Source organism: Galeopterus variegatus, unplaced genomic scaffold (assembly GCF_000696425.1).
Source record: "Galeopterus variegatus unplaced genomic scaffold, G_variegatus-3.0.2 Scaffold303, whole genome shotgun sequence".
Taxonomy (NCBI): Eukaryota; Metazoa; Chordata; class Mammalia; order Dermoptera; family Cynocephalidae; genus Galeopterus; species Galeopterus variegatus.
The window spans coordinates 382942-407771 of record NW_007726414.1 but is presented as its reverse complement, the minus strand read 5'-3'; the positions used below and the strand labels follow the sequence as shown (position 1 = coordinate 407771).

At 42.0% G+C, this 24830-nt stretch overlaps 1 protein-coding gene across 2 annotated transcripts in view; it reads left to right on the top strand.

Annotated features, from left to right (window-relative positions):
* Window positions 1-24830, top strand: part of FRMD4B (FERM domain containing 4B) — a 208103-nt gene that overhangs the window by 78649 nt on the left and 104624 nt on the right. For both annotated transcript variants that reach the window (XM_008567202.1, XM_008567201.1), the window contains exons 2-3: window positions 18955-19020; window positions 24018-24112. In XM_008567202.1, the coding sequence (XP_008565424.1) occupies window positions 18955-19020; window positions 24018-24112 (161 nt within the window). The remainder of the gene's footprint in view (window positions 1-18954; window positions 19021-24017; window positions 24113-24830) is intronic.

Sequence of the window (24830 nt, the reverse complement as noted above, 5' to 3'; positions counted from 1 at the left end):
GGGAGCGCCGCCGCGCTCCCAAGCGGCGCACTGTAGCAGTGCGCCACTGGGCCGGCCCCAAGAAATGGGTTTTTCTGAACTCTTTAGCACCTAAACTTATTTGAGGCTGCTACAAAAGTGTGGTGTCCAGAATTGACATGGGCTCTATAAAAGGTATTTAGAATCTAAGAGCGAGCCCTGCTCCCCTTCTACAGCTATTTATACTGCTCCTCTGGGAACAGGAATAATACCTTTAGCAACAACTAGATGCAGAGGAGGCAAGTTTTCTCTTGGTACTTGGCCTTGTGTGGAATTGAGAGTAAGGTCACTCTAGAGGGACCTGAAAGTAATTGCTCTGTTCACCATTAGAACAGTCATCTGGCTTTAGGGGATTTATCTGTATATCTGAGGAGATTTCGCATTAACCACTATATGTGAGTTGGAAGAATAGGAGTTTGTTTGTGGTAACTACAAACATCACCAAGTGCCCACCTCAAGGGGTGAGCACTCCTTACTAGACAAGGGCTGAGGTCCAAAGCACCGCTTACCTTGCTTTGCAGTATTCTTTTATCCTTTTTTTTAAAAGAAACTACTCATCAACCAGTGACACTTTAAAATATTTTATATGACAAAAAGAGTACTATGTTGCTTTCCCAATTTTTCTAAAATGAATACACAACTCCATTTTTTAATTCAACAGATGTTTATTGAGTAGCCTTTTTTGCAAAGTGCGTGCTACAGCTGGGGGTACAGTAGTTAAGAAGACAAATATAGACCCTGTAGGCAGATATTAAATAACAAAGTACATGGCTATTTAATTACAATTGTGAAAAGTGCTGCAAAAGAGAAATATAGTGAGCTAAAAGAACAAATCACACTCATAATAAGAGTTATGGAGCCCAAAGCTATTTCAGACACTTTATGAGCCTCAGCTCATTTAAACCTCGTAGCAGGGCACCAGTATTATTTCCACTATGCAGATCAGGAAACTGAGTAACAAAGACATGAGGTCATTTGCCCGTGGTGGTGACACTATCAAAACATCTAAGCCAGCATTTGAGCCCCAGGTGTTCTGACTCTAGAGTCTTCAACTCTATCCACTCTACAATGGCTTCTGTGAGAAAATGACTTTTGATCTATGTTTTTAAGGATAAGTTGAGTTAACCAGGCACTTTTCCCACTCCTGAATGCCTTGAGGTGGCAAGATCATCCAGAGGAAGAGCGACAAGAGGACCAGTGTGGCTGTAGCCCAGGGAGTGAGGGCAGTGAGTGCAAGGCTGGGAGAGAGTAGGCAGGAGCCAGGCAGTGCAGGGTGTGGCTGGCTGCCTAAGGGGTGGGAGCTTTCTTCTGATTGACTTAGGTCAGCTCTGAAGCTAATCCCCACCCCCCACCATCCACAAGACCCTCTCAGGAGATTTGCATGCCAGTGATATGAAGACATTGAGGGGTGCTCTCCCAAGCCGGCTAGATTATTTCAGATCAATTTAATATTATGTGCATGGAGAGCAGCCTGCTTGGGGAGGTTTTATGTGTTTCGACCTGTCGCGTTGATGCCCCTCCCAAGGCAAAATGTTTTCTGCCTTTTCAGAGGACTGCAGACCTGTATTTTCCTTAATAGTTCTGGTAGCCACGTTGTTCCTGTGGCAGGTTCAATAGTTAATAGTTGTCCCAGCTGACACCGGGTGCCAGGCACTGTGCTGGGTGCTTTCCATACATTCTCCTGTTGCGGCCTCAGCTCTGTGAGGTAGATATTGTCATTATCCATATTTGTCAGATAAAGACACAGACTTAAAGGACTGAAAGACTTGCCCAAGGTCCCAGCAGCTAGTGTCAAGAGTTAGGTCTTTCTCACAGGTTTGTCTAATGCCAAAGTTCACGCTTACCCCTGCCCTGTGTTGTCTTCCTACATATGGCATGTCTTATTTATGGATGCAAAAACCATCCAAAGTTAATGATAGAACTGATTATAAAACTAGGGTTTTATATTAAATTTTGTTTTCTAGGCCAACAGTTAAATCTCATAGGAAAAATGAGGACTAATGTTCACAATTTGATGGAAATTGGATATTTTATGATCAGAAGAAAAAAATGATAAAATAGAATAATATCCAATTACAGGGGGGAAAAATAGTCCTGATTGTCCCCAGTGCAGTTTTAGTTAATAACTTACTATTGCGTTTGCAAAGGGAGACACGTCTGAATTTCTGTAGCAACTGAGCAGAACTCAAATTGACTGTAACACAAAAAGAATGACATTGTAATGGAACAAGACTGAAAGTTCTACAAATATTTCTAATTTCTCAGCCAAAATATTCGTGGAAATCTGGGGATGACAGGGTCCGTTTGAATCTTCCAGGACCATATCTTCTTTCCCCACCTTCAGTCTTTGTCTGCACCACAGGATTCACTTTTCTTGTTTAAACAAATCCCTTCTCTTTGATAAAACTCTTCCCTGCTCCAACACATTAAACCCTCTAGGTCTCTGAAAGGTGACAGTAGTTAGAATAATAGTTCCTTAGCCAGAAAAACCAGGGCTTTTATCTCCAGGCCTGTTGTAAAATTCTCCAATTGTTTTAAAATGCATTTATTTTTATTGACTTCAGTCTAATAAAAGGCTTTGGGGACTGGCAGGCTGAGCCGTCGAGGCAGCCAGGACCATATTGATGGAGCATTACAGATTCCCGAAAGCACCCTGGGTTGGAAGCTCTGTATTCACTTTACAATTCTAATTGAACTTCATGGAAGCCTTCCCACTGGAAAAGGTACAAGATGAAGCATTACATGAAGGAGTTGGCTTATATTTTAGTTTTTTTAAATTTTTTTCTTTTAACTTTACTTTTTGGTGAATACTCTCGTAAAGGCCAGGAAATTATTTGGGGCAGTAGAAAAAAGGAGCTCCCCATTGGGAGTCTTGGCTCTGTCTAGCTGTGTGATGACAGGGAAGTCACATCCCTTCTGAGGGCCTCAGTGGCCTCATCTGTAAAATGGGGGTATGATATTTATTTGTTGCAAGATTCAAAAGAGGAAATAGTGGTGAAAGCACTTTGAAAGTTTAATGCACTCCAGACGGGCAAGGCGATGATGGAGTATTCAGACCACGTTTATACCAGAGCTACTTGCTCCTCCTCTTCTGCAGGGTTCAGGGACAGGGTGGAAGCTGCTCACTACCTGTCCAGACCCTGAATGTGGCCTTTGAGAGCATCCACCCTGAAAAAGTATATAGCAATTGCTTAGTTTTTAGTTAGTGAAAAATATAATATTATTATTAATAATTATCACCAAGGCTCAAGAGAAGTGAGATAACCTGTGCAAGGTCACACAGGTAGTGTAGAGCAGATCTGGGGTTTAAACCCAAGTCTATGCTCTTGACCCTCAGATGTCTTAAATAATACACTATATTTTGAAAAGTAATAATAGCTGCTTCTTATGGAATGCTACAATGCACTAGACAAAATTATCTCCATTTTATTCAGAGAGGGTATGTGGCTTGCCTGAAGTCGCCAGCTAGTTCAGAGGCAGGGCCAGGATCACACATCACACCTGTCACCTCCTGAAGGCTGAGTGGTCAGCCCCACCCTGTATCATTCCCCTGCCTAAAGCAAGTGTGATCCAAATTCCAAATTCCTGAACTTTCAGAAGGAGAGAACAAATCTATGGTTACTAGAAGTGGGAGCAGGGGAGAAAGAGGGGGCTTGGGGAGAGTTTAGGTAAGGGGCATAAAGAATAATAATGATTTGTGATAATGAATATGCTAATAATATTGATTTGATCATCACCTGTTGTACACATATAATGGTAGTCAACACTGTGCCCCCAAAATATGTATAATCAATTATGCTTCAATTAAAAAAAAAAGAAAAGAAAAAACTTCCAAATTCTGAAACTTAGTGACTTCCCAATGAGTTTGCTTATTAACCCACTATCCAGGCCACTCTTACCAGAAGCACCAACACTTCTTTAAATAACCCCGCCCCCAGCCCCCTTCAGAAATGTTGCCCCACAAGAGCAAGTCTGAGAAACAACGCTGAGGCGGGGCCACAGGGGAAAATGTTTGGTTCCCTGGATACAGCCCCAAGTGTTGGGTGAGATTTCCTCTCACAAGACACGTCCCTTCTGACGGAGGCAGAACGGAACTGAGGTTAGCATAGAGCGGGAATAGCAGTGGGGAGAAACTTGCCAACAGAGCATAAAGACACATGCTCGATTCTGCTTGTGTGTGGAAAATCTGGAAACATCTTCCACTGATGCTTTAAGGTCACGATAGCCTCCTTTAGCAGGGAAAGGGTCCCTGAAGGATAGCAGCAACACAACTGGGAGAAATCTGGCAGTTAAGAGGCAAAGGAATTAAAACATCATGTTGTACACCTTGAATATACAGTCGTCCCTCAGTATCCGCGGGGAATTGGTTCCAGAACCTCCCTTGGATACCAAAATCCACGGATGCTCATATCACTCATATAAAATGGTGCAGTATTTGCATATAACCTATGCACATCCTCCTATATACTTTAAATCACCTCGAGATTAATTATAATACCTAATACAATGTAAATGCTATGTAAACAATTGTTATACTGTATTGTTTAGGGGATAATGACAAGACAAAAGTCTATACATGCCCAGTACAGATGCAATTTTTAAAAAATATTTTCAATCTGTGGTTGGTTGAATCACAGATGCAGAACCCATGGATATGGAGAGCTGACTGTAAACAATAATTTTTAAAGAGGCAAAGGAGTCACTCAGTTGCCAGTGGAAACTTAATAGTAGAAATGGGTAGAAAACTCACAAGTGGAGCAGAAGATGGAAATGAAGGAAAATTCACTCATTCATTGGTTCTGCAAATATTTATCAAGCCGCACAACGGGCTAGGCACTGTCTTATGAGCTCAGAAAGCTCCAGTAAATGAGATACATCCCTGATCTTGTAGAACTGACATTCTAGGGGCAAAAGAACTGGAAAGGCCAATGACACTGAGCATTTGATATGAGAATTGCAGTCACAGGGCAGGAGAACCTCAGCAGGGAGCTCGCCCTCTGGGGATTTTTTGAAGTATAATAAATTATAATGGTCACCTTTTATGTCAGCCTCTGTTTGCCAGGTTCTGTGCCAAGCATGCATGAGCACAGCAACCCTGTTAATGGGTATTATTAACCCCCACTTTAGAGATTTAAAAAAATAAGTCATAACGAAAGTGAAGTAAGCTGGGCTTTGCACGCAGTTCTGTCTAAATCCGAAGGCTCTGTTCTTTCATTGTTATCACGTGGTCTCTCAATGGTCTCAACATCCAGAGTGTTCTGAACTTCACCTTTACCCAGGACCTCTTAATCCCATTGAATTCCCTGGTGGCATGCTGGTCAGTGTTTCACAACAAGCTCTCTGGGAAATAGGTGCTGATTGGTAGCATTTGCCAATTTCTGTGGCATAAATACTCTCTCACTTTGACCAATTTACTGAGAAGGGAAGAGATGAGCAGTAACATGTCACTAAATAGTGTTGTTCAGTGGGGGCTCACTGGTTAGCTCAGTTGGCTAATGTGCAGTGTTATAACACCACGGTCAAGGGTTCAATCTCTGTACCAGGCAGCCACCAAAACAAACAAACAAAAAATTTGGTTCCCATACAGAGTCAATAACCTCAAGAGCAAAAATAATAGTAAAAGCTAGTAAAATAATTAGAAAGTGAAGAGTTTTGAACTTTGTTACCTTTGTTTTTAATGCAGTGTATTTCATTATAAGTTTAAACTCTTACATTTTTAATATTGGTTGTGCCTAACAACCTGCATGAAAATGGGACAGTGGGCTCTCATGAGCTGCCGAGAGCCAGCTCCATGACACCATTCTTTCTCAAAAGATTCTTTCCCCTCGTTGTGTTCCCTGGTGCTTGCCAGGAAATCCTTTTCTGGTTCCTTTTTCGAGTTTCTGTCTTCTCCCTAACCTGTGGTTTTGTTTTGTTTTCATCTTTGAATCCCATGTTAGCCTCAAAAAGAGTGATTCCCATTTGAAAATACAACCTGCATAAGGTGACAAGGAGATTTCAAGACTAAATATTAGAAGCCTCTAGGTTCAGAGAGAATGTCTCTTCTGTGATGATAAAATGAGTCCTGGACATTAAGAAGTTTTCTATGTGTCCCAAATGAGTTTGACTTTTCTGTTTTCACAATTTGGTAATGCTTTTCTAAATCCTTTACCCAAATATGACACTTAACTAACCAATTAGAGACAGACTAGGACTCTGGACTTAATATAATCCCTTTGTATTAATTATAAACTCCCTAAGGAGGCCTTATTTCGGTCTCTACTTCTACATGGATTACAAAGAACAAAGAGACTTTGAAATCAGAGACATTCTAACAGGCTTGATGAAGAATTGAAATATGAAAACTCCGACAGTGAGCATGCACTCCAAAATTAGTGTAAAGTTGATTCAGATTTTCTAATTAATTTTTATGAATTTTTAGGTTTTCAGGGCAATGTATGTGATGTGTTTGCTCTGTAAGTGGCTTATATTCAGCCCAGGATTTCCAAATGCATCATACAGTGAATAAACCATACCTAGCATATTGTTAAATTGCAAGTACTGCAGTTTATTTTTAAAATTCCTTCACCTGAGCTGTGCTTGTCTTTACTTTTGAAAGTTTTGAAAGATGCAGTATATTTTTGCTCCTTCCTACAGGCTGTTTTTCATTGGAAAAGAGAAAACTGACAGTTGGCAAAGCAAAAAGTTTCCAAACCACAGGGTGTCTGCTACTTGCATAATCACTGAAGCCAAAATTTCCATTTTCTACTAGGCAGCTGGAGACCTTCATTTCTGGCTAACCTGAACTGCAGATGAAAATGAAAATCCCCCCCAGCCCATGGGCTGGCTTTCAACTTTTCTTGGTTACATTTTTGTGACTTTTCCTGTTTACACTAATCTGTGCTTTCCCGCCCTCCCTTTTTTTTTTTTTTTGACTCATTGATACTGTACCATGATGTCTAAAAATACAGCCTAACAACTGGTTTTAAGTAAAGAGGATGTTTCTTTCTGGAGAAGAACAGCAGAAATATCCTGCACGGTTTTCTGAAAATAAGCATTTGACAGACAATCCTCAGTGCCTAGTATAAGTTTCTCTTTTTTTGCTTGTTTTGGTAGCCGGCACAGGGACCCAAACCCTTGACCTGCTGTTTTCAGTAGGTTGCTCTTAACCAACTGAGCTAGCCAGCCACCCTAATTGGAAAAGTGCATTCAGAGTATTTATAGAGAATCCTGCACTTCGCTGCCATTTTCTCCCGTGAAGATATATCCTGTTTTTCCCCTCTCATGTTGTTTGGTGAGCCCCTTGTTGAACTGGGCTCAGCCCCTCATTATCTGGGACCTCAGCAAATTATTGTCTATGTCTTGGAGGCTCAGCTTCTTGAGCATAAAATGGAGGGCAAAAACTGTCTGCTTTGCAGGGTGGTTTTGAGAATTCAGTGGATAAAATGTATGTAATAAAATGTCGGGCCGGCCCGGTGGCGCACTGGATAGTGCGCCGCTTGGGAAGCGCGGCGGCTCTCCCGCCCGAGGGTTCAGATCCCACATGCGGACCGGTTCCCGCTCACTGGCTGAGCGAGGCGCGGGAGCAACGCCGAGGGTTGCAGTCCCGTTGCCGGTCCCCGGTCCGGTACAGGGGCAACACTGAGGGTTGCGATCCGTTGCCGGACACGGAAAAAGACAAAAAAGACAAAAAAAAAAAAAAATGTCAACCATGAGGTTGACAATGCCATCGGCACATATTAATTTACATTTCACGTTGGTGAGAGTGAAGACAGTCTGGTCACAATCAGATAAGGAGCAAGAGTGTGCCGTCTTTATCCCCAGCTTTGGGCATATGGGCAACTAAAAATGGTGGTTTTGAGTTAGTCTGTTGATCACTGGGAAATCAGAATAGAATTAATCCCCAGCTGTTAGGTTGCAGGCCATCTCCAGGGTTTGACTGGTGGGTTGATTTTCAACTTAAATAGGGCAGCTTGGCATCTTAATAATCCAGAAGAACTTTTTTCTTGGGAAAAGTAACCATTTAACCAACTTAAAATGACATTTTTGGCTAATAGAATAGGACTCAACAGCTTACAAACCATTTCCACTAGTCATAGTACTCCCTGCACTAGGGTAAGAGTAAAAATGATAATACATGTCAAGCAGTTAGCACAGACCACAACACCTAATCAATGTTCAATACGTAGAGTGTGTAACTGGTGATATGATTATCATCTATGCCTCTGAGGTAGATTTTAGGTTCAACCTGCTTCAATACAAAAGACAAACAAAGCTAGATGAGATTGATTCTTATCATTCCCATTTCACAGAGGTAGAAATTGAGATTTAGAGAGATGCCATACTCATAGATAAATGGCAGGGCTGGGACACAAACCCAAGCCTCCTGATTCTAAATCCTGTGCACGTCTTCTTGACCCTGGGCTGGTGTCTCATGATGGCCTTCAGCTCCAGACTTAAGTTGTTTTGTTTCTTCCTTTTTTGGAACCTGGCTTTTCTTTTCACCAGCCTCAAGAGAGTGGGCTATAATCTGATAAGGGCTTGTCTTTTGTGAGAATGCCCTCCCCGGGGAATGTCTGCCCAAAGCTGGCTGGAATTACTTGCCAGTGATACTGGAGCTGCAGAAATGGCCATCCACTCACTGGCCAGCCTGTTTCCCAACCTCGGCTAGACAGAAAGGAGCTTGCTGTTGAATGTTAATGTCCAGAAAACAGGGTTAACCCTCCCGTCTCTACTGGGAGCCACCTGGCAAGAGCAGTAGTCCAGGATAAGTTCTCTCCATCAATATCCTCGTTTCTCGTGCTTCCTGGGTAAGAAGTAAGTTTGGAAGTGAGTTTTGCACATGCTCAGAACTCAGTTCCATTGCCAGTTTTTCTATTTTGGAGCCCTTGTTGTTATCTGAAAATGTCTTATTTATTTGTTAATAATTTCTTTCTTTCTCCTTCTCTCTATAGAGATTGTTCTCAAAAGGGGCAATTTTGTCTCCCAGGGGACCTTTGGCTATGTTCGGAGATGTATTTGGTGTTCCAATGGGGAGGGGTGTCCACTGGCATCTAGTGGATAGTCAGGGATGCTTCTTAGCACTCTTCAATGCACAGGACTGTGCCCCACAGCAAAGAGTTATATGGCCACAAATGTCAACAGTGTTGAGGTTGAGAGCTCTAGGACAAGCTCCGAAGATAGTGCCCTTCTCAGTCTCATATGCTGATACATATTAGTGCTGAGAACAGTGTTTGCACTTAGAAAGTGCTCAGTAAATATTGGTTAAATGAATGAGTGAACACATGACCCAGAGCTTTTCCGCACTGGATTAATTACAGTGTGTGCTAGGCTACATCTTAAGCCCAGAGCAATGTGGAGTCAGGCTCAAGAGGCAAACTCACTGATAAAAATCATCTTGAACCCCGAGTGTTCACATAAACATGACAGAGCCATGGAAACAGCCCCACGGGTAGGGATTCATTCCATCCTGACTGCTCCATGAAAATCAGTAGCAAATGCAGACATTGTTTTTTAGCAGCTGCCCATATTTCTTCAGTGGGGCCAGGAGATAGCCAAGGAATGGTGATTGCAAAAAGCTTGCTCCTCTTCTGATCTTGCTTCCAGATAGTGGTCTGAACCAGCCAGCTCTGGTTTGATGAATCTAGATCAAGCTTTTCCAGAACAGTGATAGACTTTGTGATCAAGATGATATGTTATCGCCTAAGCTACATGTGATTTAATATGTAAGGTATATTAGATAGGAAATACTTTGTAACAGAGGTAATATAACACAGCAGTTCAGAGCATGGATTCTGGGGTCAGAACACCTGGGCTTACACCCCACTCCACACTTTTTCTCACTTTATGACCTTATGGGGTGGGGTCAGCCACTTACTTCTTTTGAGCCTCAATTGTCTCATCCATGAATGAAGCTAGTAATGGAATCTACCTTTCAGGATTGTTATGAAAATTGATGTAAGCAACCACTACGTTTTGTTAATGTTTTTCTTAGGGTGGATTACTCAGTTACTCAGTTTTATCTTTGGCAGGCTGAATTCCCTCCTTCTTTATCATTCCTCCCCCAGCCTACCCTTCATCCTTTCTCCCTTTGCTTCTTTTGTGCTGTCTGCCTTTCTTCCTCTCTCGCTGTCTTTTTTTTTTTTTTTTTTTTTTCCCTTTTTGTCTTTTTCCGTGTCCGGCAACGGATCGCAACCCTCAGTGTCGCCCCCATACCGGACTAGGACCGGCAACGGGATCGCAACCCTCGGTGTTGCTCCCGCACCTCGCTCAGCCAGTGAGCGGGAACCGGTCTGTATGTGGGATCCGAACCCTCGGCGGGAGCGCCACCGCGCTTCCCAAGCGGTGCACTATAGCAGTGCGCCACCGGGCCGGCCCCTCGCTGTCTTTTTCTTTCTCCACTTCCGATGAACTTGTGAGGGACACCCGAGAGTCCTACCTCGGTACAAGAGATGGAAGCTGGGATTCTACCCCACATCATAGCGATATGACCAGAGACAACTTAACCTCTCTGTGCTTCAGTTCTGTCATCTGTAAAATCTAAACAGTAATGCTTTCTACCCCACAAGGCTGTTAGCAGCATGAAAGAGGAGACTGCATGTGTGAAGTGCATAGCACTCTGTGACATGATGTAAGTGCTTAATAGAAGCTAGGAGAATCGTTTATGGCTACCTAAAAAAGAAGTCCCCAAAGAGTGTGCATTGGGAAGGTAGGCACTGTCTTGAAAGGATTTGAGGGAAAATCACAGCTGACTCCGTTTGGAGACATCTGTGTCAGTCTAGGCCGTTCTCTGAGTGGGAGTATCAATAGCTCATATTCAGTCAACACCCAGAGTTGATATAAAGGGGCCCTGTTCGGCTGGGGTTGACATCATTTGGGTGAAATATAAAACGCTGTCCACTCAATAGATCCCAAAGTAAGAACGTCCTAGATACATTCTTCTCCCTCTCTCCAGTTCCTCCAGAGTATCTCATCTGATCAAGAGTTTAAAAGCACACCTTGTTCTCTGGGGGAAAGCTTGTTTTTTATGTGTAAGCTTTTCTGAGCCAAGGTTTGGGAGTTGTTTGGGACATCCTCACTTTGGATTATGGTCTGTCAATTTAAATCATTGGTGAATGTATTTGAGTGTCAACTGTGCCTAGATTCTGAACAGTTAAGGCATTCCTTCACTCAGCAGGTGTTTATATACCATCTTCTTACCATGTGCGAGGCACTGTTCTAGGCCCTAGGGATATAGTGGTGACCAAGATGATCACGGTCTCCTCTCCTGTGGAACTTACATTCTAATGGTGAAAGATGGAGGATAGACAAATGGATAAATAAGAAATATTAACTCTAAAGAAAACAAAGCAGTGTGATGTGTAGAAAGTGCCAAGTCTCCCCTTTATCAGCACCGCACTCTCCCGAGTGAGCCACTGGGCCGGCCCCAAGTCTCCCCTTTAGATTGAGGAGAGAGAAAGTATCCCTGATTGGTGACATTTGATTTAAGACCTGGATGACGTGAAAGAACTCAGTCGTGTAGTGATCTGGGGGCAAAGCATTCCTGACAGAGGGAACAGCATATGCAAAGCCCAGAATAGGAACAAGATTTTATTTAAAGGAAGAAAAGGAGGCCAGTGTGGTTGGTGTGGCAGGGGCAAGGCAGATATTTTGGAAATAAAATTAGAGAGGGTGAGTGGCCGAATCATGTGGACATTGTAGGTGAGAGTAAGGAGTTAGATTCTCCACTGCGTTGCAGGAGAAGTTACTGGACAATTTTAAGCAGAGAACTGAAAGGATTTGATCTGTATTCTGAAGGCATCACTCCCATGGCCATGCAGAGACTGGATCATGCATGGTAGGGCTCAGATGGAGTGTGGAACCTGGTTGGATAGCTGGTTTTGCACACGTCCAGATGGCAGGTTAGATCCTGGATGTGTCACCTCACAGAAAACCCTGAGAAGTTATTCTTATAAGGCGTCCCTCTCATGTTAAGCTTTCGGAAAAGGTCAAAAGGAAACAAGAGAGAGAGGGAGGGGAAAAAGCTTACTGCTTCCTTACCAAGCTTTTATATTTGTGTGTTCCAGAGAACAACTAAAGCAAAACTAAAGTAGGGTGGGGTTTGGGTCTTTTTTTGTTGTCGTTATTTCCTCTTGCTTTTTAAGCTGACCCCAGTTTTTATTAATGTTCCCATACTGCCCTCTCTTGAATTGTCTTTGGGGTTTCTTACCAACCCACTCTCCTCTCTCATACGCTAGGAGGGGTAGGGGGATTGGGGCCATGATTGGGGTATTCTTATACAGTCTTAAACCCCACTAGGGGTGCTCCATGGAACCAGAGGTCTGGCCTGCAGCCAATTCTCACTTCCCTTCAGATCTTCCTCATTTGACCACTGACCAGATGGACAAAGCCTTTCAACCAGCCATTAGCAGTTGCACCCTGAGGACCCACTCCTACCAGCTGGGCAGCGCACGCAGGGCAGCCACAGACTGAGGTGGGAGATTTATCCCAGCACGCACAACTTTAACCTCCAAATTCCTGGGGTGGAGTGGGGGAGGAGGTGCAGGAAGGTCATCAGGTCTGGGTGGATGTTAAGAGCGGCTTTCCAAAGAGATCATTTTTAAAATATGTTTTTTATTTCATGTGAGGCATCAGTGGGTAGGGTCAATTCTGAAACCATTCCGATGGTCTCTGTGGGGTTCAAAAATGATTCTGTATTTATAGATATAATCATTGTGCTCCATGTACAGCTCTCTTCAAGTGCTGTTGAAATTAGAAGATAAAGCATTGGTGAGGCTCATGTTTTAAAATAAGTAAGAAATGCCCAGTTTGAGGGGTTTTTTTTGTTGTTGTTGTTCCTTTTTGTTCTTACAGTATTTTTCTTAATTAAAAAAAATTGATCTGCTGAAAAAAGTTTATTCAGATGGTGTTTAGTAGCTGAATAGCCTGTGTACACTCTGGCCTGGGAGTCAGAGTCCTGAATTTTAACTCCAGCTCTGAAGTTGAACTGTGTGGCTTTGGGCACATCTGTTCCTTAGTTTCCGCACATCTCAAATAAGCGGCGGTTAACAGATGCCTTCTAAGATTATTTCTATTTATAACTTCCACAATTCTAAGTGCGTCGAGTCAAATTATTTATCTCTGGAAGTGAAATGAGTTTTCATGCCTGCTTCATAACACTTTGTTTTCCCTTTTCTACCCACTCATCTCATTCATTGAGAAAGAGCTGCGTGGGAAGGCTTTCTCGCTGTTTGTCACTGTATAGTGTTTGTCACTCTATAGTGTATGCACTACCGTGTGTAAACCTAAGTGGTTAAGAGCTTGGACTTTAAGTTCGGGTTTAGCTCTGCCATGTATGAATGTTGTTATGTATAATCTCTCTAACCTCAGTTTCCCCTGTAGTATTGGAGTGATAAGAGTACCTGCCTCACATGAGCGTCACAAGGGTTAAATATTCAAATATGTAACGTGCTTAGTTTGATGCTTGGAATTTAGACAGCACCTGTGTGAGGTATTCTTAGTGTTATTAAAGTGCCTAGCCGGGTACCAGGCACACAGAAGGCACACAGGAACCAGTGTCCCTGCTCTTTATTTCCCCTATACTTGTTACCTGGCTTGTTAACTTTACCTGTTATTTATCTTCTTTAAAACGGGTTAGTAATGAGTCTTGAGTTTTGATCTGACTGGGCTAGCTTTGGGGAGGGCACAGGGAAAATGAGGAACCTCTCCTACCACATCAGGAGCAAGCTCCAGTTCCAGCCTCTCATCCAACACCTAACCAGCCTCAACTAGCAGCACAGCTGACTGAATGCACCTTATACAACACCTGTCTAAAGAACTTTATGACCCTGGGAGAGATGGATCAGAAGACGAGTTGCCAGAGTGCGTCATCTGTAGGATAGAATTTGTTTGTGGAGACCCCATTTGATGCTTGCCATGCAAACACATCTGTCACCTGGACTGTATCAACGACTGGTTAATGGGATCCTTCATGTGCCCCTGCTGCAGGGGGCCAGCTGACGCAGCACTGTCTTCAACCCTGAGACCAGTCGAGTAAGGGTCTCTTGTCTTACTTCAAGTAAATCATCATTTTTTGGTGTTTTTGATCCTATATTTAGCCCAGAGAATCAGGAATTAGGAATTAAAATCATCCACAAAAGTTTCCTAAAAATGCCTGAATGACTACAGATATTGGAAAATAATACATGGTATCTTAGAAACTTATGAGGAAAAGTAGAATAGTATTTTTATGTACAGCCCGACTCAGTGTTTATTAAATACAATTGCATTTGATTCTGAAATTGCTCCAGTGCGTAAGAACTGAGCAAAGCATTACGGCAGATGGATGTGTTTAAACCGTACGTGTTGAATATTTGGAAAAAAGTAATGGTCACTTTTCCTAAATCAAATAACTTTCCTCTCCCCCACCTAAACTCTTATATAAAGTCACTAGCACTTGGGTCAAGATTTTATAAAAGCTACATTTTGTAACACTGAATGAAACTCAAAGTATTTACAAAGGAATAAAATATTCTGAAATAACCTCTCAAAAAAAAATGGGTTAGTAATATTTCTCCCATTAAAAATCTTTGTTTTTTCAAAGGAAAATATACAGGTTACAGAAAAGTTTGTCAGTGTTCAAGAAAACAGGGACTATAATAATTGTGGACCTCAGAAGTGATTTGTCTCACTCTCAGGGTGTCAGATTAAAAGCTGTCAGGATACTTCTTATGAGGCTCAGAAAGGTTAAGTAACTTCTCCAAGGTAACACAGCTAGTAGGAGATAAAATATGATTTTGAATGGGAGTCTAACTTAGAACTCCTGTGCAAGTTACATCTCTTCTCAGGCCTCAGTTTCCTGTTGCTGGAAATGAGGGTGCTCCCATCATAGGCATGTGTAGAGGTTGAAAATCTGTACATTAATGCGCATTAAATATGAAGCATTTGGGGCCAGCCCGGTGGCGCACTCAGTAGAGTGCGGCGCTTGGGAGTGCAGCGGCGCTCCCGCCGAAGGTTCGGATCCCATATAGAGACCAGTCCGCTCACTGGTTGAGCGCGGTGCGGGCACGACACCGAGGGTTGCAGGCACGACACTGAGGGTTGCGATCCTGTTGCTGGTCGCGGTACGGGCGACACCAAGGGTTGCGATCCCGTTACCGGTCACGAAAAAAGACAAAAAGGAAAAAAAATATATATATATGAAGCATTTGGGCTGGTGCACAGCAGGGCCTCTGTTGATTGTGGTTGTGTCTCTTCCATGGTACCAGGTGAACTTAAATCAAGGTTTGCCCGCTCAGATGACAGGACTTTCAGGAGGCTGACAAGTAACACGTTTGGGTGAACCAGAGACCACAAACCCCATCTAAAGAGGAAGCTGCTCTACCCCGCTCTGGCCAAATGATCCCACAGAGGAAATTGAGCCCTATGTTTCCAGGTCTTATCATTTGTCAAAAGAAGCTCTCAATCTGAATTTTTATTATGTGGCATCTCCTGATTTCTAATATTATCAGCTAAAATTTATTCATAAGCATTGTTTTGATGAACAAAATTTATCTGTCACTTTTCAACTTCTGATTTAAATGAATGACAAGGGCAGGCCTTTCTGTTGCTAGTGACAATCAAATCAGCCCCCTGACCTCCTAGTGGACCCGTCCTCCCGCAGAGGAAAGGGCTGAGTGAATACCAAACACAGTTGCATACAGCACAGGCATATCACTGCACTGCTTTTTCTTTCTAGTTCGTCGGCACTGCCTTCCCCTGCCTGCTCTGTGCTGTCTCTGATCACACCACACAGTGAGGTGTTTGTTTGTTCACTAACCTCCCCAGATGTCAGTCTCTCTGGGTTGTTGTATTGCCATTGATGGCAGCATTTGTGATTCTGAGTACATGACTTTACTATATTAATGACGTTATTTGGGGAGTCCATCCTTTGGAAACTTTTTACTTTGGTATAGGTATAGAAACCTGTGGTGTCTTCTGAAGATGTTTTAAGTTGTAAGAAGCAGAATCCAATGCAGGTTAACTTAAGAGAGGAAAAAAGTGGATTTGATGAAGGAATATAGGATGTTTCATGGAACCCAAGGTCAAGAATTCTCCTAGACCAAGTGGAAGGGACTAGAAATGACTAGAAAGTTCTTAGGAACCCTGACGGCAATTTTCTTAAACTTCTCAGGCCACGTGATTTCTCTTATGTCCATCCATCTACTTGTCTCCTTCATTCTCTCTGCAGACGGCTTTCCTTTTCTCTGCACAAAGCAGACAATGGCTCAATAACCAGATTTTCATCCTCTCAGAATTCCAATTCCAGATTCCCTGTTCTGAGGTTCTGACTGGCCCAGCTTGGGTCAGGTGTCTATCCCTGGTCCAATCAACTGAGGCCAGATGGGCAGAACCAAGTTGTACAAACGTGGCGTCCACTGCCTACCTTTGTCATGAGATGGTCGGCCACATCAAAAAGACATTTAGGGCTATCTAATGTTAAGAAAGGTTAGCTCTGTTGGTTAGAGCATGGTGTTATAACAGCAAGGTCAAGGGTTTGGATCCTGATCTCTATACTGGCCAGCTGCCAAAAAAATAAATAAATAAAATGTAAAAGTTTTTTTTTAATTTACTGTTTAATAGTCCATAATAAAATTATGTGTTGACATAAAGGAATATTGACTAGTCTCAGGAAGGTCCAAAGCCAAATAGAAAGACAAAAAGATGCTTTTTTATATCAGGAAACAAATTTATTTGGAGTATGGGACAACAGAGTAGCTTGAAATATTTTATGAGTTACGACATATTTACCTTAATGGATTTATATTGTGATCTTTTGAGCATTATTTTTTTATATCTTTGTGTAGGGCATACACTTGGGGTTTGCTTTTGTGTGTTGTTTTACAAAAGAAGTGAAATGATTTAGCTGACACATTTACTTATTTTCCTCTTATTTATTTCCACCTGTAGCATAAAAAAGTAGAAAGGGATGACTTGTTTTTTTTTTTAGTTAGACCTTAATTCAAATCTTGACTTGTCTTTTTTCTTGCCCAGGTAACTTTGAATAAATTACCATAAACTCTGTACCTTGATTTTCTCACATGTAAATGGGGATGTTGCCATGTTGTTAATTTTTGTGTAGCTTTAATGAGATACTATATTTTAAGAGCCCAGCTCAGTTCCTGGAACTAACAAAATTTATTTCCTTTCCCCTTGCCACCACAGGTGTGTATTTGACCTTGGCTTTGCAGAGTTAAGGAACTAACCTGTGGCCATAGGACAAAGTAGAGCTTGCTCACTTACCTCTTAGCACTGCTGCAGTGGTTCCTGTGGGCCATGTCTCCATAATACCATGATCTAAGCAGCTGAAATAGGTTTTAGACTTTTGGAGCAGAGTTCAATCAAAGAAGTGCAATAATTAGTATTTTTCACATTGAAAATAGGTTACTTACTTACCTCTTAGCACTGCTGCAGTGGTTCCTGTGGGCCATGTCTCCATAATACCATGATCTAACCAGCTGAAATAGGTTTTAGACTTTTGGAGCAGAGTTCAATCAAAGAAGTGCAATAATTAGTATTTTTCACATTGAAAATAGGTTACTTATCCCACTCTCAGCCTCAATTTCCTTTTCTATTAGATGGGGATAATAATATCAATCCCAGAAGGTAACTATGCAGCTCAGAGATATCTAAAACACCTAGTGCAATACTGAGTATACAGGTAGTGCTCAGTAATGGAGCCTATTTTCTTTCTAAATTAGATTTATATGTATCTGAGTTTCCAGGTCTTACAGTTTTGCACAGTTACTGAGAGATGAAATGCTGCCCATGCTTTTCAAAAATGACCCAGCAATTCCACATCCACCAGCAAAGCCAGCTGTACAAAGTTCATTGTGACATTGCTTTGCTTGTCATAGCAAAAGACTAGAGGCAACCTAAGTATTTCTCAGCAGGAGACTCATTAAATTATTATATAACTTCACAATGATTTGATAACATGGAACCTTTAAAAAGAGAGGCTGGCCTATATGTGCTGACTTTGGAAAGATCTGTAAAAAATATTGAATTAGAAAAGCAAGAGGCAAAACAGCAAGTGTAGCATAGTCCCACTTGAATTGAAAAAAAATACATATATATTTATATGTATTTATATACACAGTCAAACACACATATATATGTACTAGATTTCTGGATGGTTACACACATTAAAAAAATATTGAGTACTTCATTTGCAGAACAATATGTCTAATATAATAACAGCAAAGTAAAACATTTAATATGAAAATATTTTTAATATGTATATGTTTAAATCTGAAAATACATATAAAAGCAGTCTGTGATGATTCTTCTCAAACTGAAAGGATGGTGATTCCTGCAAATAAAATAGTTTGAAGCATGAGTTAATCAAGGGGATCTTTGCATTCTACTGTTTAAGTATTTTATAAAAAATATTTCCGAGGATTGCAATTATAAGGGATAGAAAATTAAATATAATTGGAAATTTATACATTGAACTGTTCTTAGCCACGTATCTTAACTGTTCTTGACTATGGTAGTGATATACTAAGAAGGGGGGCAAAAGTTTCAAAAATGGAAACTTTCCATTTCAACTTTAATGTCATATGTTTTTCTTCTTATAATTATGCATGAATCATATTTGTTAAACATACCAATGAGTAAAGTCATTTTCTTGTGAAAACTAAAATACTGATTCAAAGAAAAGTATAGTAGTTTCGTCTGGGAAGAACTACTTTTTATAGTATAATCTTGTGTGCATTGTTTGAACTTGGCCTTCTGTATGGGCATTATTTTTTTAGTATATTGGAGAAATCCAAGTCAATGCCATATAATAAATCTGTTTCTGGCCAAGTCTGTTGATGAATTCAACTGATGCCATTTTTAGGCTGAGCACATCACACATAAAATAAAAGATAATGTTAGTGCAAGGGTTTGGTTGCCAGCGCTGGCCCTGACACTGCTGTTGCTGTCTTATCCCCACAGATGACAGAAGGCAGGCACTGCCAGGTGCACCTCCTGGATGATAGGAGACTGGAGCTGCTGGTTCAGGTAGGTGGTGCCCACAGGGACAGCCCTTCCTGGTTCCCTCTCTGAGCCTCCTGGTCTGTGTTCAGGCTTCTCATTTACTGTTCTTCAAAGCCAATGACTCAGGATTGATTGAAGGAAAAAAAGGCAACTTCAAAGCCAGAAAACATGGTCTGTATGTAGAAGTAACTGTAGCCTGGTGACATGAATTCAGAGACACTTGGTCTCCAGTCTCAGCTTTTTTACTCAGTAGCTGTGTGACCCCAGGCAACTGACGTGACTTCTCTGAACCTCTTGTTGGTAAATAATACTTCTGTAATACTTCCCTGAAAGGGTTATTGTGAGGTAAGAATCTACATTCTGGTGCTTTCCAGCTACATGACATTGTGCAGGTGAAGAGCCCAGTTTCATAACTGTGAACCAGGATTAAGACCATCTTCCTCACACAACATGGCTAAAATCAAGCTAGATCATATATGGGAGTGAAATCTCCTTGTAAAGTATATGGCATTATATGAGTGTTGATATTTAATTGTTGATGCCTCTTTTTCTATTCATCTAACACTCTGGACTAAGAGTTTTAAGAAATTGTGGAAATCCCTGTAGACAGGCCACACCCAGAGCTAGGCTACAAATCTCTGCTTTGCCCAAACCTAAATTCTTTTCCCTTCTGAGGCTTGTCCTTAGCCCACTATGCCTAGGCTTCAATTACAATGAAAAAGTACAGTCAACAGTAGTTTCACCATAGTAGATCTTTTCATCTAAATTTCTGCCTGTTTCTTTTCTCTCTTTCTTTAAATCACGTCCATTCTTTCTTCCCCAACAGCAAACACCTAACCTTCAAACCATCATAATGGACCCTTAACTGTGTGGGTCAAAGTTCAAAATGAATTCGTTTATTTTATTTTTTTTTTTTTAAAAGATGACCGGTAAGGGGATCTTAACCCTTGGCTTGGTGTTGTCAGCACCACACTCAGCCAGTGAGCGAACCGGCCATCCCTATATAGGATCCGAACCCGCGGCCTTGGTGTTATCAGCACCGCACTCTACCGAGTGAGCCACGGGCCGGCCCAAAATGAATTCGTTTAGAATACAATCCCCTTCCCTTCCCCAGTCCCAGCAAATCCACTGTCAGTTGTCACTCTGGACATTCTGGCTGATTCCGAACCATATGTATTAGTCCATTTCTGTTGCTTAGAACAAAATGGCTTGGAACTGGGTGATTTATAAGAAAATGAAATTTGTTGCTTACACTTTCTGAGGCTCGGAAGTCCACAGTCCAGACAACACAACTGGTGAAGGCTTTCTGTGGTGGTGGCCTCAGTGACGGCAGGATATCACATTGTGAAAATGGGGGCACAGACAGAGCAGAGAGAGAGACTCTTTGTGCTCCCCTTTTAAAGCCTCCAAATCACTCCCATGACCACCATTTTTAATCCATTCACTCAGCATGGTCCTATAATCTAATCACCTCTTCAAGGCCCCACCTTTCAGTTACTGTAATAGGACTTCCCACCCCCTTAACAGTCACAGTGGGAGCCAAGTTTCTAATACATAAAACTTGGGGGACACAATTCAAGCTTCAGGAAGTTTTGAGGAGACATAATTCAATCCACTACATTCTGCCTCTGGCCCCCCAAAACTCTTGTCCTTTTCGCATGCAAATACATTCATTTCATCCCCAAAGTCTTAACCTATTTCAACTCAAAAGTCCAAAATTCAAAGTCCCATCCATGAAGTCAATACAAGTTACTTCTTTTTTTTTTTTTTTTTTTTGTCTTTTGTCTTTTTTTCCGTGTCCGGCAACAGATCGCAACCCTCAGTGTTGCCCCCGTACTGGAACGGGATCGCAACCCTCGGTGCTGCTCCCGCGCCTCGCTCAGCCAGTGAGCGGGAACCGGTCTGTATGTGGGATCCGAACCCTCGGGCGGGAGCGCCGCCGCGCTTCCCAAGCGGCGCACTATCCAGTGCGCCACCGGGCCGGCCCCAATACAAGTTACTTCTAAGATACGATGATGGGACAAGCATAGGGTACGTATTCCCATTCGAAAGGGAGAAATAGGCCAAAAGAAAGGGGTAACAGATCCCAAATAAGTCTGAAACCCAACAGGGCAGGCATTAAATCTCAAAGCTGGTGAATCAGGTACCTTGATTTCATGTTCCACCTCCTCTGGTATGCTGGTATAAGGGTTGGGTCCCCAGGTCCTTGGGCAGCTCCACTTTTATGGCTTTCCTGGTCTCAGGCCACACTTCTGCTCCCCCAGGCTGGGGTTCCACTTTGGTAGCTCCTTAGGGCTGGGGTCTCCATGGCGGTCCCACTCTCATGGCTCCACTATGCATGGTGCTTTTGGGGTTTCTCTGCTGCAACTTCAACCCCACATTTCTGCCTGGCATTGCTCTAGCAAAGGCTCTATGTGGTGAATCCACCCCTGTGGCAAATCTCTTCCTGGGTGCTCAGACTTTTTCATACATCCTTTGAAATTGAGGTGGAGGCTCCCAAGCCTTCCCAGCTCTGGCATTCTGTGAGCCTACAAACTTAACACCATGTGGATGCCACCAAGACTTCTGGCTCGTATTTTCTAAAACTGCAGGTCCAGCCATACCTGGGACCAATTTAGCCATGACTGGACTAGCCAAAGCAGCTCAGGTGCTGGTTCTAGAAGCAGCTTCCCGAGGTGGCCCTGGGCAGCCAGCCCATGGAAGGTGCCTTGGGCCTGTTCCCCAAGACCATTTTGTCTCCCTAGGCCTTTGGGCCTGAAATGCAAGGGTTGGCCCAGGGGCTTCTTCAATGCTTTCAGTGCCTTTTTCTCCTTCTCTTAATAATCCCTTTCTTTTACACTAATCTTCTTAACTAATGGTTGCTGAGCTGTAGCATTGCATGTTCTCTGCTTCTCTACCTCATGACCAGGCTACAAATTTTCCAAATCTTTACACTCTGCTTCCCTTTTAAATTCCGGCTTTACATTATGCCTTTGCCACCATAACTTGGTGTAAGCTCTTGCAAATAGCCATTGCATCTTCCTTAGTGCTTTGCTGCTTAGAAATTTCTTCCACCATATGCTCTCATTCAAACTCTTAAGTTCCTACTTTCACAAAGTCCTTTGACATGGACACAATGCAGCCAAGTTCCTTGCCAGTTCATAGCAAGGGTGATCTTTGCCCCAGTTTCCAATAAGTCCCTTCTCACTTACATCTGAGATCTCCTTAGAATGGTCTTTACCATCCGTGTTTCCATAAGCATTCTGGTCACTACCATTTAACCAGTCTCTAAAACATTCCAAACTTTCCCTGGTTTAGAAGTAAACTCCCATCAGCAGCTAGGCTTTTTCTAGCCTGCTCCTCCAAATTCTTCCAGCCTCTCCTCAACACCCAGTTCCAAAGCTGCCTCCACATTTTCAAGTATTTGTTATAAGCAACACCCCGACTCTCTGGTACCAATTTTCTGTATTGTCCATCTCTACAGTTATCTAATTCTTGGTCAAGATACACTGTCAGGACAAGCATAGGGTACATATTCCCATTCAAAAAGGGAGAAATAAGCCAAAAGAATGTGGTAATTGAAAGGTGGGGCCTTGAAGAGGTGATTAAATTATAGGACCATGCCTAGTGAATGGATTAAAAATGGTGGTCATGGGAGTGAACTGGAGGGCTTTAAAAGGTGAGTACAAAGAGTCTGTCTCTCTCTCTGCTCTCTGTGCTCCATCATTTTCACAATGTGACACCCTGCCATCACTGAAGCCACCACCAGAGAAAGCCTTCACGAGATGTGTTCTCTGGACTTTGGACTTCCCAGCCTCAGAAACTGTAAGCAATAATTCCATTTTCTTTTTAAATTACCCAGCTTCAAGTATTTTGTTCTAAGCAATGGAAACAGACTCATATGCCATACTTCTTCCCACCAGGCCCAGTTCTTCCCAAAAGCTCATAGATTAATTAGATCTTCTAACCAGGTACTCAATAGAAGCTGTTGCTGATGTGCAGAATAGTTATAATTTCTCCCTCCTTGGAGAGGAATGAAAAGCTTACACCTTGGAATGGCACAGAACTAGGTTCAAATCCCTGCACCTTCTAGGAATTTGTTCATTTCATCTAGATGGTCTAATTTGTTGACCAACAATTAATCATAGTATTCTCTTATAACCCTTTTGATATCTGTAAATTTGGATATAATGACCCCTCTTTCCTCTCTCACTTTCGTTATTTGAGTTTAGTCTCTTTTTTCTTAGTCCATCTAGGTAAAGTTTTGTCAATTTTGTGGAAAAAATAAAAAATTTGCCTACCAAAAAAAAAAATCCCTGCCCTTAACTAATGGTGTAACATCAACCAAGGTGCTTAACTTCTCTTGGCCTTCAGTAAACGGAAATTAAAACATCTATTTATTAGGCTCATTGTAAGGGTTAAATGAGATAATAGACATGAGTTCAGCACAGTAAATGGTAACTATTATTATTGTTGTTGTTGTTGTTAGTTCTATTTGTAGCCCCACAGCCTTGGGTCTTGAGCCTCATCAGCTGGCCACCAGCAAGCAAAATGATCTCTACAATCTTTTTTAGTATCACAGATAAACAGGCAATGAGGTGTTTAATATTTTTTAGGTTATTAGCACTATGCTACATATGAAAGAGTATTTTTTCCCAAAACATCACCCTATTAGTAAGCGCTCTGTTACTTTAGATGAAAAAAGTAAGGTACTCAAGCGAACTGCAAATTACATGAAAGTGACGATCTCATTAATATTCCCAATCCCATCTCTTCACCTTCTTAGATGAAAAAAGTAAGGTACTCAAGCGAACTGCAAATTACATGAAAGTGACGATCTCATTGATATTCCCAATCCCATCTCTTCACCTTCCTGCATCTCTTAGAAGATTGTCTCTAGTAGATTGACCTAACCGGCACATGGGACTGGGTATCTAAAAGCAGACAAAAGCTGCTTTAAACTATTTAGGGAAGAGGAAGGTGGTAGCAGTAAGAGAGAGGCAACCCAAGTACTTCTAAATCAGATTTTTTTTTTTTGACAGCCCAAACTTTTATCAAGAGAGTTGCTGGACCTTGTGGCTTCACATTTCAACCTGAAAGAAAAGGAATATTTTGGAATAACGTTTGTAGATGACACGTAAGTGTTGTAATGGTTTTCATTTCTTTACCTTTTTTCTGGACTACCTACTTGATGTCTTCCACTTTTAATGAAAAGGGGAAAATGCTCCAAGAATTAGAATATATTCTGCTTAGTTAAAGGTTTCTTAACACAGGATTTTTCTCCTAGAACTGTTGCAAAGGGAGAAGAAAAGGGATAATGACCATTTTAAGGACTCAAAATATTATTCTAAGTGTTTTAGAAATTGATAGTAATCAGTTTGTTATTCTTGATTGTGGTGTACTGTCATGTGTCTTTGAATGCAGTCATGCTTGCTAAATCAGCTTGTGTATCAGTGATAGAAATACTAGGTTGTTGTTCACTCATGTCTTGGAACTAAATTAATGTTTTGGTGTTGGTGGCCAGAAAGTTTAAAGGGAAGTTTGTGGCCTACCCCCCAAAAAATATGTATGTAGTTTAATATGGAATGAACTTTTTAACAACCACCAAGGTCCATTTTATGTTGCCTTTTTATCTCTTTCTCTTTTTTTTTTCCTTTTACTTCCATTTTTTATGCTAAGTTGTTGGGTATTATATATATTTGTCAACAATTTAAATCCTCGGGCTGGCCCGGTGGCGCACTGGGAGCGCGCTGCTTGGGAGCGCGGTGGCGCTCCCGCCGAGGGTTCGGATCCCATGTGGAGACCGGTTCCCGCTCACTGGCTGAGCGCGGTGCGGGCGCAACACCGAGGGTTGC